Consider the following 19,193-nt stretch of genomic DNA (forward strand, 5'->3'; position numbering starts at 1 on the left):
CCTGCATCAAGTGACTTTGTATGTGGAATGCCCCTGTGCTTCTGGGTCTTTTGTTGCCAATTCTCCACTCTATTTGGCAAAGCTTTATCTCTTTAAGAAACCTACTTAGTGGGCCTGGCAGCCTAGTGAAAGAGCCAGACCCTCCCCTGGTGCCCCTTTCATTTCCTTCTTGAAATAAGTAGATGTAGAAGGATGATTGTCTACCCCTTTGGATCCTTTCTGTACTACCCATGTAACCCAAGTTCTGAGAAAGCCTTTCTCTGTGTGATGAACTGAGAGTAAGCATGGTGAAAGTACCTACAAATAACATACAGAGTTACTCCAGACATTGTGACATGGCCACTTTGTATAGGGATGCTACAGAGCTCAGTAGGCTGTTCTGCTAGAGATCTCAACCGAAGGGTGAAAAATGGGCTGTGCAAATGAACAGGGCTAGACCTGGGAACCCCTTGGTCCTGTTCATCTCTATGAGAATGCTGTAAGTGAACTCAAGAAGAAATGAACCCTTGGCTAACTCTTCCCCTAGAAAGCTTTGTCACCTTGTCTCTGCTTTGTGGTGGTGGCCACATGTCTTGGAGGCGCTGATGTTCCCTAGACTGCCCCTGGGAATGGCCAAATGGATACCAGCTGTGTGTCTAGGGATCTATTATCAGTGTAAGTGGGGTTTATTTCTTAAGTAGTATTAAACTTTTTTTTTTTTTCTTCTATTAAAAATCACCTTTGATACGAATTTAGAGCTCAGGGCTCCCATCCTTATTTGAAGCAGCATTTTAGTTTGTAGATATGTGTTCGTATCAGTGATAAAGGAGAATCATTACATGCAGTAGTAAGCTGATAAGTTTTAACTCTTGTTCAAAATGAGGGAGGAAACTGATTTTACCCTAGTTAGTTGACTGCCCTTATTCAACAGTAATCAGACATGGCAAACTGAACAGGTAGGAAGTTTCTCTAGGCCATGGTCAGATGGGTTTCAGCTGCTTGCTTCTTATTTGGGCAGAAGGATAGGGCTTGGATGCATGGCCCTCAGTACGAGGTAGGCTGCTCTCTGGAGGAGCCATTCTGGTCTTTGTGGTCTGGAATAGGAAGCAGGCAGAGGAGAGGACTGGATTTCTGGTGCTGCAGGATGCCCTGGCTCCGTCCTGGGACATAGCGCAGTGCTTCATGGCCACCTGTCAAGTCCCCAGGGAACTTTCTGTACTGCAGATTTCTCTTGGCTGAACCTCAGACATGTGTTTAATTACCCTTTTAATTCCATAGGCTTGGATAGTGTTTAGTCAAGGATACAACGCTCCTGTTTCTTTTCTTAAAAAATATTCCACTTGTAAATCGACACCCATTGTAAATACAGAATCACAGAATGGTTGAGGTTGGAAGGGACCACTCGGGGTCTTCTGGTCCAACCCCTCTGCTCACACACAGTCACTAAGAGCACACTGCCCAGACTTGTGTCCATGGAAGGAGACTCCACAGCTTCTTTGGGCAACCTATTCCAGTGCTCAGTCACCCACACAGTAGAGAAGTTCTTCCCCGTGTTCAGGTGGAACTTCCTGTGTTTTGCTTTATGCCTGTTGCTTCCTGTCCTGTTGCCTGGCTGCACTGGGAAGAGTGTGGCCCCATCCTCTTGACAGCCTCCCTTCAGGTGCTTATACGCATTGATCAGATCCGCACTGAGCCTTCTCTTCTGTAGGCTGAAAAGGACCAGCCCCTTCAGCTTTTCCTCATACAAGAGATGCTCTAGACAATCATTCTAGTAGCCTTTTGCTGGCCTTGCTTCTGGAGCTCAGTGTCTCCCTTGTAGAGAATTGGACAGAGTACTCCAGGTGAGCCTCACGAGGGCTGAATAAAGAGGGAGGATCCTCTCTCGTCCTGCTGGCAGTGCTCTTCCCAATGCCACCCAGGACACCATTGGCCTCCTTGGCCAAATGGGCACACTGCTGGTGGCTCATGGACAACTTGCCCGCCAGGACTCCCACGTCCCTCTCCGTGGAGCTACTTTCCGGCAGGTGAGCCCCTGGCCTGTACTGGTGCATGGGACTGTTCCTCCCCAAGTGCAGGACCCTGCGCTTGCTGTTGACTTTCATCTCTGCCCATCTCTCCAGCTTGCCTAGATCTTTCTGAATGACAGCACAGCACTCCTGGGTATCAGCCACTCCACCTAGTTTTATATCATCAGCAGACTTGCTGAGGAGGCTCTTTATCCCTTCCTCCAAGTCACTGATGAACGAGTGAAACAGTACTGGGCCCAGCGTTGACTCTCGGAGGACACTGCTAGTTACAGGTCTCCAACTAGACTGTGTGCGGCTGATGGCAACTCTCTGAGACCTTCCATTCAGCCAGTTCTCTATCCACCTCTGTCCACTCGTCCAGCCCACACTTCCTGAGCTTGCCTACGACAATGTCATGGGAAGACAGCGTCAAAAGCCTTGCTGAAGTCCAGGTAGATGTTCTTAATGTTGTAGTTCTGCTCCTATTTCTTAGAAGTTTATCTGCGGAAGTGCTTGTACTTATCAAACATGGGCAAACAGGAGTTAATAATTGAGTAACTCTTTCTTCTTATTCATTAACTTAGAGTTTTGGTTTTATACTTTGGAAAGTATCCCCTGCTTTGGTCTCTTCAAGCTGCAGGCGTCTCGCTCGTGCCAAGTTTTGCAGTAGTGCTCATTTGAATGGGAAATAGTCACTCCCAGGTTGTGCAAAGCCTGGCGTTACTCAAAGTCAGTTTCTCTCCAGACTGCCAGTGGTCAGAGCAAAGGTATGTATTAGAAATTAAACAGTAGCCAGGTGCTGTGATCAGGCTTCTGAAGTGGGGAACACCTGAGGTTTGCCTTCATCTGTTGCTTAATGTGAAGGTGCTGTGTACAAAGGGCTGTTCTGAAGCACCCTGATCTTGTTCTGAAGCACCCTGGTCTTGTTCTGTTCCTGCCCCGTCCCAGAGTGCTTTTGAAGGGCAGTGCTCTTGTGTGGGGCTGGAAAGTTTTGCACGATGGCATAGACTGTGGAAAGGAGGCATTTGGGACCATTCCCAGCCGCAGGGAAGGGCTGAGGTAATGTACTGCCTTGAGGGTGTTTGATAGGCAGAGAATCTGGCAAATTATCAGTGTGGTGGGAAACAGCTCTTACTTTGAGGCAGTGGGAGAGCAAGGCTGTACAATGTTATAAATAGATTTTAGCACCTGATCTCCAGTTTCTTCCATAGTTACAAGCACAATAAACCGGGTCAAACATGAAACACATTGACAAGTGTGTTTGCAAAGGACTGAAAAAAACAAAAGGAGCCACAGGCAGTTTGGGTTTTGCTTTAATAGCCTTGTGTATCCACATTCCCATGCACAGGACTGATGGTTTGCTCAACTGCTGCATACAGAACCAGTTGTAACCTAGCAAGGTGTAAGTAACTGGGGAACTCCATATGTCACAGTTCCACGGCCACAAAAAGTCGACCTGGGAAGGAAAAAACACTTGAATCGAGATTTATTTATCTGTTTTCCCCCAAAGACAAATGCAAGGCTGTCAGCTGTCACCTTGAGGGCTGTTAGTTCAATCCATAATCCCACTTCGGCCTTCCTAAGAGGCTGCTGTACAGAACAGTAGCATCTGCATATTAACAGGAACAAGGTGAATTTCCTTCTTTTGAGGATCAGCTGTAAAACTTGAGTTGTAATACATGAATAAAATGAATCTCAATCTATAGAACTCTAGATAAAATGTTAAGTCTTGTTGAGGTTTGCTCAGGTGAGTAGCTCGAGAGAGGACGCCTTCAACACCTGAGCAGGGGAAAGGTCAGCGTCCGGGAGCCTCAACTGAGAGCAGCCAGAGCCACCGGGGGAGCCTCGAGTCCTCGCCAGGCCTCGCCCAGGAGCCGGCAGCTCAGCTGAGGCGGGCAGGGACTCACAGGGGGCGGAGCCACGAGGAGCGGCACCAGCCCTGACTGGGTAAAAACCCGCCCCAGGGAGCGCGGCGACCGGCGCGAGTCGAGGCAGTTCGCGCGGGCAGGCGGGCGAGATGGGGAGCGCTTGCCTGATGACCAGGGCCCGGTCTGGGAGCTCTGCTCTGGCTGCGCCGGCGGTGGCCAGCGTAGGCACCCAGACAGAGCCGATGAGAGGGGAGGCTGCAGGGCAGAGCTCAGAGTGTAGAGAGTGCCTGCACTGGTCTTGTGAGGGGAGGGTGCCCAATGGGCAGGGCTGCACCAGGTGCTCCCTGGTGGAGATCCTCGGGCAGCAGGGGCTGAGCTGAGAGGCGCTGTTAATAGGCTGCGAGATGCCAGGGAAGCTGAGAGGAAGCAGGACTGCTTCCTCCAGGCCCAACCTGTGCAGGGGCCTCAAGCGTCCCCTGTAGCTCAAGGAGGAAAGAAGGAAGCCATTAACCCAGGAAGCTGGGAAACATCAACAAAAAATCCAACAAAAAAAGAAGGAAGAGGACAATTAAAAGCAAGGGGCTTCCTCCTAATGCTGTTGTCGCCACCCAGAACCGCTTTGCTGTCCTGCAGGTGGCTGAAGAGGAAACGCACTCACACCAGAAACAACCGGCTGGTGCACGGGTAAAGAAGGTCTCCACTGGTGCTGCCAGGAAAAAGCGGCGGGTGGTAGTACTAGGGGACTGTACTTTGACAGGGACAGAAGCACTCATCTGTCGGCCTGACCCAGTCTCAAGGGAGGTGTGTTGCCTACCTGGGGCACGGATCAGGGATGTTGCAGAGAGGCTGCCTGCTCTAGTGAGTCCCACTGACTATTGCCCACTTCTAGTGATCCATGTGGGTGCTGGCAGTAGCCCGGAGAACATAAAGAAGTACTAAAGAGCCCTGGGAGAGGTGGGTGGGGTCTCTGGAGCTCAGATTGTCTTTGTATCAATTCTCCAGGATAAAAGGGAGGACCTTAAAAAGGCTAGGAGGATTGGCCAGGTTAATAAATGGTTAAAAGGGTGGTGTCATAGTCAGGGGTTTGGGTGTCTTGAACAGGGGACCCTAGTTTGTAGGCCAGGTCTACTGGGGGCTGGTGGAGCTGATCTGGCAAAGAAGAGGAAGAGTGGTTTTGGTAGGATGCTTGCCAGGCTGGTCAAGGTTGCTTTAAACTAGATGTGTTGGGGGAGGGGGGCACCATTCCATCCCAACACACCCAGTCAGATGCCAGCACCTACAATAAATGCTTGGAGCAATGTAGAGATATTCCAGCCACTCCAGCCAATGAGCCGGCTTCATTTGGAGCTTGACTCAGATGCCTCTATACAAACGCTCATAGCATTAGGAACAAACAAGAGGAATTAGAGATGAGTGCATGTCTACGGGGGAATGGTATAATAGGTATCACAGAAACATGGTGGGATGGCTCCTACGACTGGAGTGTTGGAATGGAAGGTCACAGGCTCTTTAGAAAAGACAGGCCTGGCAGGCGAGGAGGGGGAGTTGCTATTTATGTTAGGGATAGGCTGGAGAGTATGGAACTCTGTCTGGGGACGGGTGAGCAGTAAATAGAGAGTTTGTGGGTCAGGGTTGAAGGGCGAACAGCGATGGGAGACATTACTGTGGGGATCTGTTACAGACCACCTGATCAAGAGGAATCTGTGGATGAAGCACTCTACAGACAGACAGGAACAGCCTCATGCTCTCAGGCTCTTGTTCTCATGGGGGACTTCAACCACCCTGACATCTGTTGGAGTGGAGGTACGGCCCGGCACAAGCAATCCAGGAGGTTTCTCGATTGTGTGGAATACAACTTCCTTCTGCGAGTAATAGAGGAGCCAACGAGGAGAAGTGCCATGCTTGACCTCGTGCTCACCAACAGGGAAGGGCTGGTTAGAAATGTGATGCTCCAGGGCAGCCTTGGTTGCAGCAATCATGAGATGGTGGAATTCGAGATCCTCAGGGCAGTGAGAAGAGCGTGCAGCAAGCTCACTGCCTTGGACTTCAAGAGAGCAGACTTTGGCTTCTTCAGGAGCCTGCTTAGTAAGGTTCCATGGGATACAGCCCTAGAGGGCAGGGGGGCCCAAAACTGTTGGTTGATACTCAAGGATCACCTACTCCGAGCTCAGGAATGTTGTATCCCAGCTAGAAGGAAGTGCAGCATGAGGGCCAGGAGACCTCCTTGGATGGATAAGGAGCTGCTGAGGAACATACGAAGGAAAAAAGAGGCTTATAGAAGGTAGAAGCAAGGACAGGCGGCCTGGGAAGAATACAGGGATGTTGTCTGGGAAGCTAGGGACCAGGTTAGGAAAGCTAAGGCCCAGTTAGAATTGAACTTTTCTAGGGATGTGAAAGATAACAGGAAGGGATTCTATAGGTACAATGCAAATAAAAGACAGCCTAGGGACAATGTGGGCCCTCTCCGGAAGCTATCGGGAGAACTGGCTACCCGGGATTTGGAGAAGGCTGAGGTTCTTAATGACTTCTTTGCCTCGGTCTTCAGTGGCAACGCACCACCCAAATCTTGGAAGGCAAATGTAGGGACTGTGAGAATGAAGACCTTGGGCCCACTGTAGGAGAGGATCTGGTTCGAGACCATTTTAAGAACCTGAACGTACACAAGCCCATGGGGCCTTGGGCTTGGGACTTCACCCCCACCATCCAAAGCAGCAAAACACCCCATCAGACACCACCAGGATTATGGGTTCAATGACTGCAGACACCAGAGTTTTATACACGCTAGCTTTTATTGGTATCAAGGTTTGGGGTATTCATATGTGCTTTTAGCAAGCAGTAAGAGTCAGCAGAACATCCTCTCTCACTGTGTCGTAACCACAGAAATGGTATCTGAAAGAAAAAATGCAATACCTTGAGTTGTTGAAATTATACAAATTGATTTGGTTTTAATATTAGACAACCTGATTTGTCATTTGCCACAACAGAACAGAATGGGAACTAGAGCTGCCCTAGGATCTCTGCTGAAAGGTAATGCTGCTGGGCTGTAATCATTTAGCTTTGCCTGAAACTGTTTCCAACTCCCACGTTGTCTTTTAAATGATGGCATGTTAACTATGAGTTTGTATATGAGTTTAAAACATACTGTGCCTCCTCTTCTAGACATGAAATCATGGGGTGGATAAAACAGCTGATCAAGCAAATGAAGGAGTTTGTTTTAAAAAGCTCAGGAAAAAGGGTGAAACTGGATCAATAAATTACGCTTGATAATCTGAACATCCCAGCCTATTCCACAAAGTCTAGAAAAAACAGTATTAGTCTTGTTCGTTGGAAGGGTGGGTTTATTATCATGGTCCTCTTTCATCAGTCATGATCTCAGGGGCCACCAGTAACAATGAAAATCATTTGCTGTTCCAGCTGGCTGTGAATCAGACATGCTAACACAAGCTCACACACAAATAACCAGTCCTCGTGGTCAGTTGGAGCTTGGAAAGAATGATGCTGATAACCTTGCATGTAATTTTGTCACCTACCTTCCCAAGTAACTCTGAAGATTTTCACAATGGGTATACTTACTCTTTTCTGTCTTCTCCAGACTGCACTACAACAGTTGCAGCTCCTATTTTAGGAAGAGTTGGGTTTATCACATTGTTGTTCCAGAGGAATTTAACCTTTGTGACTGTTCCAATTTTAACTTCTGCATCAATGTAGCCTGTGTAAGTGTTGTCTGGTTTGAGGGTTCCCCTGTGAAAAAGAACGTTGTATGGGTGTGAGGCATGTTAGGATTTAATATTAATCACCACTCCTGTCGACTGAGTGGCTGTTATAGCAAGGGAGTAGAGAGTTAGTAGAAAAACAATATTTAGCTTATAATATGGTAACAACATTATTCCCAGTTTTCCACCATAATTGATCCCAAATCAGTGTTTATCAGAAGCAGCAAAGACCTGAGATGCTACAGTCACACCTCCCAGTGAAGACTCAGTTACAGGGTGATCCCTGTGAAGAAGGTGGAGCTTGCTACAGAGCTAGGGAGTGCCAGAATGTGTTCAATGCTGGCAGACTTGTCTCGTGTGGTTGGATGTCACACGGATGCTTGCAAACTGGGATCGGCTCATAGCAAATACCTGAAGACGTGAAGGCCTTCTTGGAAAGGTGGAAGTGCCATAGTTGTCACGAAACAAAACCAAAAGCATGAAGCCCGAAGCCCAAACCCACATCTAAATGTCTTCTCCCCAGTTTTCACCATTTCAGACATTTCAGTGGAAACAAAGAAGGAAAATACAAATGAACAAGAGCACATGAGGCAAGCAGGCAGCTCGGGTAATAGATCATTAAGATCATGGGACTTGATGATCTTAAGGTCTGTTCCAGCCTAGTTGATTCTATGATTTAGTGTAAGCAGGTGAAGTTATCAGCAACAAAAAGTAGATTTTTATATAGCAACTCATGGGGTAACTTCAGCAGCTGTGGTGGCAACATTTGCAAGCCTGTGAAAGGCAGAAAGATCACAACTCTGCTAGCATAAGTCCAGCAAGACCTTGGTGGACAGCAAACAAGTGATGCTGGATTCTAACAGTTCAAGATCCTGCCTTCTAACCTTTTCCCTTCAAATCACCCAAGTAAACTGCCTCTGCATTTATATCAGGTACAAGGATGGAGGCAGGCTCTTCTCGGTGACAACCAATGGTAAGACAAGGGGTAGTGGGCTCAAACTGGAACACAAGAGGTTCCACTTAAATTTGAGAAGAAACTTCTTCTCAGTGAGGGTGACGGAACACTGGAACAGGCTGCCCAGGGAGGTTGTGGAGTCCCCTTCTCTGGAGACATTCAAAACTCGCCTGGACACCTTCCTGTGTAACCTCATCTAGGTGTTCCTGCTCCGGCAGGGGGACTGGACTAGATGATCTTTTGAGGTCCCTTCCAATTCCTAATGTTCTGTGATCTGTGATTCTGTGATTCTGTGAATTTGATCTCTAACGTGAGACCAATATAAACAGAAATCTGAACTGAATGTTCTAGAAGATAAGTTTCTTTTCTCTCCAATTTTTGACTTACTTGACAATCTGGTGCTGTCTTGTGTTCCCACCGCTTCCATAGAGGGCAATGTTTACATATCCTGTCACACTATGCTTTCCAGAGATGGTCACAGTTACTTTGTACCTCCAAACTGCATAGAAGAAATCCAGTAAGTTAGATTGTACCCAGGGAGGGTCAGTCTCTAGCATATCAAGTATTGGCATGAAGAGCTATTGCCCTGCTGTGAGGTCTGATCACCTGTTAACTGTAAAACAGGGCAATAAAAGTGGTTGTTTACAAGCAGTAGGTAGGAATGGAAGCAATGAAAACTCACGAGCAAAGTCCTTGGCTTCTCCAGTGTTCAGGTAAAGTTTCACGAAGTCACTGTTAATTTTCCCTTTGAACCTGTCTGCATAGTGACCCATATTCGGGCATCCCTCTGCTGGGCATGGGAAGCAGAGTCCCTAGCAAAACCAAATACATCCATTAATAAAGTTATCCATCCAGCCAAGGACTTCTTTTTGATATACCCACTTAGGTGGCCGTGTGTCACAGCAGCATTTGTTTCTCTTACAGATCCACTCTGGGACCATAAGTACCATAAGTAAACTGGATTTCAGGTGTATAAATAAGAAAGAGCAACTGTTTTTGACACAGTCCATCCTGAGGCTTTGAGAGGTACTTACTGATTCAAAAACGTCATATGAAGTGCATGAATAGCCCAGAAACCCATCAGGGTAGATAATACTGTCAGAGTAATACTTGTAACTCCTCAGGTGATTGCAAGCCATGAAGTCCCGAGTTCCTGCAAAAAGATGTTTCCAGGTTAAATCTTTCATTCCGTTGCCATTTGTGGAAAGATACTGGCACAGCCCTTGCCGTGTCATTGGGATGCATCATTCCTCCTCAAAAGCCTCATCATGATTCTTATAGTATCAAGCATAAGGTTTGAAGCTTGCTTTTGCAATGAACTGAAGCTCTAAGGACTGTCACTGACTCAACAGGTATAAAATGCAGACTTGGAATGCTTTGTGGAGACTGACTGCGCAGCTCAGCTTAGCCTCTGCCCTCTCCTCCCCCTCGCAAAAACTTATTCAAGCAATCTGACCAAGGTGCACAAGAGAAAGGAGAAGGGCAGGAAGCAGGCCTTTTGTAGGCAACCGAGGGATTACCATAACAAAGGAAAACCAAAGGAAAAGTATTTAAGAGGGAACTTCCTAGGGCAGTGCTGATTTGCTGCAGCTGAGGACTTCAAAACAAAATTATTCTTATTTGGGGGGTGCTTAAGGAAGGGAGCATCTTAAAATTAAAATAATGAATATATTATTTTCTTTTGTGTTGCCATTGTTTGCCTGAGTTTAGGTTAAAAAGAAGATCATATACAATACGCTTATTTCTTTGTGCTTTAATTCCCCTTCATTGAGAAGGAGTTTACTGCATAACAAAAAAGAAAGGAAGAAAAGGTAATGCCTCCAACTGCACTGAATAAAACCTGGAGGAAAAGGCTGGTTATCACAAATAAGTTTGTGGATTCCCAGAGTTTCAGGTGTTTGCAGCAATGTAAGAAAGAGCTCAGATAAAATAGTGCAAAAGCTCTACAGCAGAACTCTTGTTTTGTTTGTTTTGTTGGTTCTTTTGAATGTTCTGTGCAGTTTAACTTTCTGAAGACACGTAAACATTTTCTAATACTTAGAGCTGTTCTTAGAACCATGTAAACCAGCAAGGAACTCTATTTGAGCAGCTACGTGCCAATCTTTGTTAGGGGACTACAAACAGACACAATGACATTGCTTTAATGCAACTCAGATTGTAAAGGTAATAAAAAGCTAATTAATTGCTTTATCTCAGAAAGGCTGCAGCTGAAGATAGCCCATCACAGCCCAAGTAGCTGTGAGCATCATTGTCCTACTCCACCCAGTACTGCTGCTGGGCAACTGCATAGAAACAAAGTGAAGTATATTGTTATAGACCCTTTAAAACTGTTGGCACGGTTTCAGTAACTTGCTTCTGCTGTTGGGTACTTCAGAGGAGGCAGATTTTCCAGAGGCAAACCCCTTTGTCTTGTTTATTTTTTAATGAGCTCTGGAAAACAGTGTGGTTTAAGCATATGAACAGTTTCACTGCACTCTGCAGCTGCCATTGCTGCTGGGCACACCAAAAGCTAATGCAACACACCTGAATTGAGGAAAGTTAAGCCCTTACATTGTGAGGGGTGATCTATCCCTGAGTTGGTAATGTAATCAACACTTACCTTCCCAGATGCCATCGAGATCTATAATCTGTGACACAGCGTTCTTTCCACATCCAGGCATTTCCACTCCTCCGTTTGGATAGAAGTCAAGATGTCCAATAGCTGGGCTCATGCCAAAACCTGGAGCATTTAAAGTAGGGGTAAGCCTATTTTCAATCAATACTGTTTCATACCTATAGTTGAAGTTTGTGGGTGCTTGGTATTTTAGGATGTGAGGTGTTAGGGACCAGTATGGTCTATTTGTTCTGTGTCTGTGGCACAGCACAAGTGAGCCTTGATGAGTTAGTAGGATACTGAAGTGCTCTACGGCATAAATAATTATTATAAATAATAATGATTACAGTATTGTTCAATACTCACCTAAGTAGGGGATTGTGGGAGCTGTATCTGTGTGGATAACATCAACAAACTCGGCATCAGTTTTATCCAGTCTGACTTCAATGGGAGTCCCTTGGAAGTAAGGCTGAGCAGGGTCCAGTCCTGAAAGGAAAAAACTTGTTATGTATAGATAAAGAGATATAGGTGCATTGTTGTGTATATCGCTATGGTTGTATATAATGAATCATCACATACATAGTGGTCTGTGGTTCCTTATATGTAAGTAGTATAAGATATAGGAGACCATGTTGTCTGCTCTCTCTTATCAAGTGGCTTTTCTCCCAAGCAGCAGAAAGGATTACTTGTGTGAAGCCTATTAGATTTTACTGATATACACCAATGTTGAATCCCAGTACTTGGAAAGAACAAGGATTGGTTTGACCACAAGTTTAGCTCGCAATACCTCTGACGTTTTAGTTCTGGGAGAGAACTGAAGGTTTTACAATACTTGAAATGGCATCTCTGCTTTCTGAGGTTGCTGGAATACCTTTTTTATAAATGAACTCATAAGGCAATAAATATACCTATCTCTGTATCAACTCTTAAGAAAAGAAACTTTAGATATTTTGCTGTGGGCGGGGAAGAATAATTACTAATAATGTACTCTACTGGGTGAAAATTTCTGTAGACATAGCAAAGCAGGGTGAGAATGGGTGACGCATCAGGACGGTTAGGGTTAGCCTACTGCTTCTGAAGCATCAGGTTTAATCCATCCTTTTCTGGAACATGATATTTGTTAGCAGTACAGAACTAACTGCTCACTGTTGTGCCGCTTATAACATGCTTTGGAGGGACCTGGAAGTGGTGGGTGTTGTGTATCAGCTGTGCTGCTATATAACAGGCCCAATCAAGCTCTGTAGCGCTTGCCACAAGCATTAATGCGTATCAGCAAGTCAGCTGATGTATTGCAGGAGTCTTCTGGCTCTGTTAGCTGTATGGAGCCTTTCCTTTGCTGTGTAAATATATGCAAGCAAACTCATTGTCACACTGACTGCTTTCCAACCCTTACCAGAGTACCACTCCTAGTGTACAGTGAGAAGAGGCTACGTTCTACAACGTCCAAATTACCCTTTACTAAACTACAGCCCACAGTCAGATACCATAGAAAGAGAGAATGAATAGCAACATCTTATTTAAGCACTGGTGTCTTTAGCATGAGTTGTGACTTAAGCCACTGACTTACCAGTAATTCTTCCAATTCCTGGATGCCTCTTGCCAGCTTCGCCTGCCACGTGTGCTCCAAGGCTGTGACCAATAATGTGAACATTGGCTGGAGAGTATCCAAATGTGTCCTGGGAAAACAGGATACAAAAGATTCCTACCTCTGTTTTCATCAGCAACAGGGAGGAGTAAAAAGGTGCTGAAAAACTACTTTCAATTTGACTATAGACTTGGGAACTACATGATTTCAGCATCTGTCTGTCAGTTTTGGTACAATACATCGCTTCTTCAAAACCCCTTCTTCAGATGCTGCTCTCATTTGGAGGCTGATAAAACTCTAGAGAACTCTATGAACAGAGTTCTGAGATGCTTTGTGTTCATTTTACATCCTAGACCCCTTAGTAATAAGAGGGCGCTCATCTGGCTTGGAAGGCTCAGCCAGGCGGGCACTCTAAGTTAGACATGGCAGGTCTAGTACCATGTGCAGCTGGAGGAGGACAGGAGAGGAGAGATTCCTTCAACCTTTTGAGACAGTAACCCAGTGACTGCAACGTAGATATGTTGAGTGAGACATGGGTCAGAGCACTCCTCGACCTGGCATACTATCTACTGAAGTAATTTATAGTTGTTTTATGGGCCGTGTGTGTTGAAAGCACCTTGATTAAAAGAAGGCGCCAAACCAAGCATCATTTCCTGTATGAAGCTGGCTGAAAAAGGGGTCATGTGCACTGTGTCTAAAGCTACAGAAGGTGCCACAAGGACTTCCCCCTTAGGTGACTGAGTGGATCCTCTTTGCTGCTCATGGAGAGCAGTTGTGCTCCAGCCCATTTGGTTGGTTTTGTCTCCCTGAAAATGCAGTTTGCTATGTCCGTTATCTCTGCATGTTTAAAATTACCCACCACTTCACATCTGTGGAAGAACTGTCTGGCTGTACCGTAGGGATAGCTTGTAGAGCTTCTTATCCCTAAAGTGGCTAAACCCTGCTGTTGCTACATAGTTCTCTAACTTTAGAAAGAGAGGTTTTAGCACAACTCTGAAAATGATTGCTGAGTAGCAGAAAATGTTCCCTGCTGGTTACGTTCAGATTTATAAAAGTTCCTGAATCGTATTTCTTTCCAATCCGCAGTATCTGTAGCTTTATAACCAGAAGTTTCTTACCACAAGGGTCTTCACAAAGTAAGCTATTTCAGCGCCCACAACACGGACATTGTTTGATGCCTGGGTGTACTGACATCTTGAGCCTTTCTTCCAGTCAACGCAGATGCAGTTCACATCTTCCACGGTGAGCAACCTCTGTTTTGTAAAACAAAAGTAAAAAACAAAGCTCCCCACAGTAAATACAGTCTAGAATTGATTCATGTTGCTCATAACAGCTCCACTCATGAATTTGTTGCATGAATTTGTATGAGAACTTTTTAAGAACCGGTACCTTAGCATATGTACATGGTTATGCCTGCTCACAGGCGTACGTCTGCTCAGACCGTACTGAAAGAGGGTGGTATGCTGTGGTAATGACCACACCATCATTTCAAATACCCATAGCAGTATTTTTTGCAGAAGGAAAAACAGTATCAATACAATACTGACCTGTTCAATTTTTAATGTTAATCAAACTTCAAATTAACACTAAAAATGAGAAATGAGCTCTACTCATGTCCTGATTCACTGAAGTGGCTTAGAAGCAATTTAATTAGAGCTTACATTTTTATGACAAAAAAGCTAGAGTATTTTTCTGACACAAATTTGTAAGAAAAAGTGCATTTTTTGTAAGAGGGTGCATAAGTTGCTGGTGTCACTAAATATTCATTTCAGATTCATGGCTATATTTGGGGATATATATGCACACGCAGATACGTATTTTAGATGCTAATGATTTGAAAATGTGGCTTCTTTTGCTGCCCTTTTCTTTAGAAGTACCATGAGATAAATTGATTAGAAGTAGAGAAAACAGTTTAAAGGAATGTTTTTATAAATGGAAAATAAGGAACTTTATGGTACCTACCTTGCACATGTCTGACAGCCAGTTTTCTTCTCCAGTGTCTATGAAACCGTGGACGATGAATCTGGTTAACCTGCTTGTTTTAAAGTTGGAGTAGCTAATGGAGGAATCAACTGCAGAGATCTCCTGTTGTAGATATTAAATGAACAAACATTTAAATCTGCTTTCTGTAAAGAGTTTATCAAAATTGCAAAGACCTGGGCTATGCTTTAGGTGCATGCTCTTATGCAATGTTAAACTCATTTGTAAGCGTTCACATGACTATGGCTTAAGGTCTGTATTTCTATTCAAAGCAAGCTTTGACACGTATCTCAGAGCAGCCAAACTTTACCTCTAATGTGTTATCTTTTGATCTGTGGGAAAGATTTACCCAATCATTAAGGCATGCACAGTTTCTCACCACTTCCCAGTGGCCGTACAGAAAACATGGGCTATGCTGCTCTGTGAGGGCTGGAGGAGCATGAGAGTTCTGCTTCAGAGACCCTGCTATGGAGCTGAGAAAGGCTGTCTCTTGAATAAAATGAAGGTTTCCAACACTTCCCAGGAGCACAGCTGGGGTCAGAGTTTATTTCCTCTTTTTTGCATGTGACTTATTAATGTGTAAACCACAACGGTTCTTACTTGATAGCTATCGGGATTTTCTCTTGTGTAGAGGAGGAAGTGAGCATCTATCTTTTCTGGACTCCAGGGTAACTTCTGGATTGGTCTTTCTGTAGTTCCAGACCATGGTGCACTGTCTGAGAAACATCCCAGCCTATCAAAGCAGACTTCTGAACCTGTAGCACACAGATCAGACCAGTAATATATGAACGAGCAAAGAAGTGGAGCGGGTTAGTTATAACTCATAGCATCTCTTCTCTGGAGATCTCTCGGTTACTTAAACATCCTATGGTTTACAGAGAGCAAAGACCAGTAAGCTGCCCTCTCTCAGATTTTCAACAGCTACAGTTTATCCCAAGGAAAGAAGCCACCCTACTGCTCATCAACAAAGTATTCAGTTCAGTTCCTCCATGGGTATCCTATACCATACTCTAGGTATCTTAACCCCAGCTGTTGTTTTGCCTACGACAGAGACACCTGATGAGTTTCTCCTGTTAAGAAGCCAAAATACTGCAAATAATCAGCAATATCTTGAGACTGTGCTGAACAGCTGACTGCGCTCTACATGGAAGTTTTATACTATACAAGCCGGTGGCTTCTGCGGAATATACCGCTATACCATCATTAGACTTCCTCCACCCAACGCCCCCAACTTTTTCTCCATTTCCATCACTAAAGAAGGGTACAAAAACCAACTTCCTAGCCTTGTTAGAGCAAGAGCTTTGCTCTGAGATAGAAAACACCAGCATTTCTTGCATGCTCCTCGGGTGGGATTTCCAGTGTGGAGAAAGGGAAATACAACACTCCCGCACTCATCTCGCCATTCTGGCCTAGGAGAGTGACCCATGTAGCCTCAATTGGCAAGTTTTAAGGCACCGCACTGTAGAATGACATCTCACCAAATACAGCAGCATAGAAAGGCTACAGAAATAATAACTCCGTATGCTTACCTTCTGCTGCGCTGAGCAGGCATAGTGCAAGTATCCAAATCCCAAGCATCTAGAACAGTAAAAGAAGAAGCAGGTAGTATCTGCTAACCCGCATGATTAGGAAGTGCACTTGGCTCTCTGTTGCTGAATTTTCTCAAGGGTTCTGTGTCTATCTTCTCTGCAACATATGTCTATAACCGCCATGTGTGAGCATTATCTTTGCTTGCTCTGCTAGAGATTTTGAGGCTTCTAAATCTATTAAAGCATAGCTTAAATCTAGTGTGACTTTTGCCCAGTGAAGCTATGCTTCCCCTGGAAATTATAGTAGTTATGTTAAAACCAGCCTCAGGATGCCTATGTGAGCTGCCGTCTCCTTCACGCTGCTGTGACTTGGGAAGCCGTATACCTGACGAGGTAAAAGAAACCCCCCCAATCCTGAAGTACTTACGATGCCTCTTGGAAACTCCATGCACTGGTGTGTGCTTCGTGCACTCTGTGTGTGCTTTTTCTAGTCTGCTTTATCCTTGGAAATGTTTCCAGAAAGATAGGAATATTTGTTTCAGATTATAGGATATTGATAACTGGTAAACAACTCTAGTGGTTGTTTTCTCTGTAAAATTCCAAAATCCATGGGCATAGATTGCCTGAGTTGGTGTGCTGGAGCCCAGAATAGGAATGGAGCTGCAGAGATAGGGCAGTTCCCAGGCAGCAACACATCAGGAGTGGGACACTGAAGAGAATTAGGTGGATCTTTGTGTCATTGCATTTAGGGCCTTGTTTTGGCTGGGAAGGCTTTTGGTTTCAGTGTTGTGTACTTGGGATGAAGGGGGTCTACTGGGGAATTTAATAGGGAACAAAACTGTCTTTGAATTCCCTCCCTTGCCCTGCATCAAGTGACTTTGTATGTGGAATGCCCCTGTGCTTCTGGGTCTTTTGTTGCCAATTCTCCACTCTATTTGGCAAAGCTTTATCTCTTTAAGAAACCTACTTAGTGGGCCTGGCAGCCTAGTGAAAGAGCCAGACCCTCCCCTGGTGCCCCTTTCATTTCCTTCTTGAAATAAGTAGATGTAGAAGGATGATTGTCTACCCCTTTGGATCCTTTCTGTACTACCCATGTAACCCAAGTTCTGAGAAAGCCTTTCTCTGTGTGATGAACTGAGAGTAAGCATGGTGAAAGTACCTACAAATAACATACAGAGTTACTCCAGACATTGTGACATGGCCACTTTGTATAGGGATGCTACAGAGCTCAGTAGGCTGTTCTGCTAGAGATCTCAACCGAAGGGTGAAAAATGGGCTGTGCAAATGAACAGGGCTAGACCTGGGAACCCCTTGGTCCTGTTCATCTCTATGAGAATGCTGTAAGTGAACTCAAGAAGAAATGAACCCTTGGCTAACTCTTCCCCTAGAAAGCTTTGTCACCTTGTCTCTGCTTTGTGGTGGTGGCCACATGTCTTGGAGGCGCTGATGTTCCCTAGTCTGCCCCTGGGAATGGCCAAATGGATACCAGCTGTGTGTCTAGGGATCTATTATCAGTGTAAGTGGGGTTTATTTCTTAAGTAGTATTAAACGTTTTTTTTTTTTTTTTCTATTAAAAATCACCTTTGATACGAATTTAGAGCTCAGGGCTCCCATCCTTATTTGAAGCAGCATTTTAGTTTGTAGATATGTGTTCGTATCAGTGATAAAGGAGAATCATTACATGCAGTAGTAAGCTGATAAGTTTTAACTCTTGTTCAAAATGAGGGAGGAAACTGATTTTACCCTAGTTAGTTGACTGCCCTTATTCAACAGTAATCAGACATGGCAAACTGAACAGGTAGGAAGTTTCTCTAGGCCATGGTCAGATGGGTTTCAGCTGCTTGCTTCTTATTTGGGCAGAAGGATAGGGCTTGGATGCATGGCCCTCAGTACGAGGTAGGCTGCTCTCTGGAGGAGCCATTCTGGTCTTTGTGGTCTGGAATAGGAAGCAGGCAGAGGAGAGGACTGGATTTCTGGTGCTGCAGGATGCCCTGGCTCCATCCTGGGACATAGCGCAGTGCTTCGTGGCACTGTTCATGCTTCTCTTGCCACCTGTCAAGTCCCCAGGGAACTTTCTGTACTGCAGATTTCTCTTGGCTGAACCTCAGACATGTGTTTAATTACCCTTTTAATTCCATAGGCTTGGATAGTGTTTAGTCAAGGATACAACGCTCCTGTTTCTTTTCTTAAAAAATATTCCACTTGTAAATCGACACCCATTGTAAATACAGAATCACAGAATGGTTGAGGTTGGAAGGGACCACTCGGGGTCTTCTGGTCCAACCCCTCTGCTCACACACAGTCACTAAGAGCACACTGCCCAGACTTGTGTCCATGGAAGGAGACTCCACAGCTTCTCTGGGCAACCTATTCCAATGATCAGTCACCCACACAGTAGAGAAGTTCTTCCCTGTGTTCAGGTGGAACTTCCTGTGTTTTGGTTTATGCCTGTTGCTTCCTGTCCTGTTGCCTGGCTGCACTGGGAAGAGTGTGGCCCCATCCTCTTGACAGCCTCCCTTCAGGTGCTTATACACATTGATCAGATCCGCACTGAGCCTTCTCTTCTGTAGGCTGAAAAGGACCAGCCCCTTCAGCTTTTCCTCATACAAGAGATGCTCTAGACAATCATTCTAGTAGCCTTTTGCTGGCCTTGCTTCTGGAGCTCAGTGTCTCCCTTGTAGAGAATTGGACAGAGTACTCCAGGTGAGCCTCACGAGGGCTGAATAAAGAGGGAGGATCCTCTCTCGTCCTGCTGGCAGTGCTCTTCCCAATGCCACCCAGGACACCATTGGACTCCTTGGCCAAATGGGCACACTGCTGGTGGCTCATGGACAACTTGCCCGCCAGGACTCCCACGTCCCTCTCCGTGGAGCTACTTTCCGGCAGGTGAGCCCCTGGCCTGTACTGGTGCATGGGACTGTTCCTCCCCAAGTGCAGGACCCTGCGCTTGCTGTTGACTTTCATCTCTGCCCATCTCTCCAGCTT

At 45.4% G+C, this 19,193-nt stretch overlaps 1 protein-coding gene across 1 annotated transcript; it reads right to left on the reverse strand.

The window, feature by feature from the left end:
- Positions 1 to 6,678: 6,678 nt before the first annotated feature.
- Positions 6,679 to 16,257, reverse strand: LOC308222581 (pancreatic triacylglycerol lipase-like; the record flags this gene model as incomplete). Its single annotated transcript, XM_080620841.1, has 12 exons — positions 6,679 to 6,742; positions 7,427 to 7,594; positions 8,909 to 9,020; positions 9,204 to 9,333; positions 9,556 to 9,674; positions 11,121 to 11,240; positions 11,481 to 11,600; positions 12,682 to 12,790; positions 13,818 to 13,952; positions 14,662 to 14,784; positions 15,280 to 15,434; positions 16,209 to 16,257. The coding sequence occupies 12 exons, from the start codon at positions 16,255 to 16,257 to the stop codon at positions 6,679 to 6,681; spliced, it is 1,404 nt and encodes a 467-aa protein (XP_080476967.1).
- Positions 16,258 to 19,193: the final 2,936 nt, after the last annotated feature.

The sequence above is a fragment of the Psittacula echo genome (genome assembly GCF_963264785.1).
Source record: "Psittacula echo genome assembly, chromosome: 6".
Lineage (NCBI taxonomy): Eukaryota > Metazoa > Chordata > Aves > Psittaciformes > Psittacidae > Psittacula > Psittacula echo.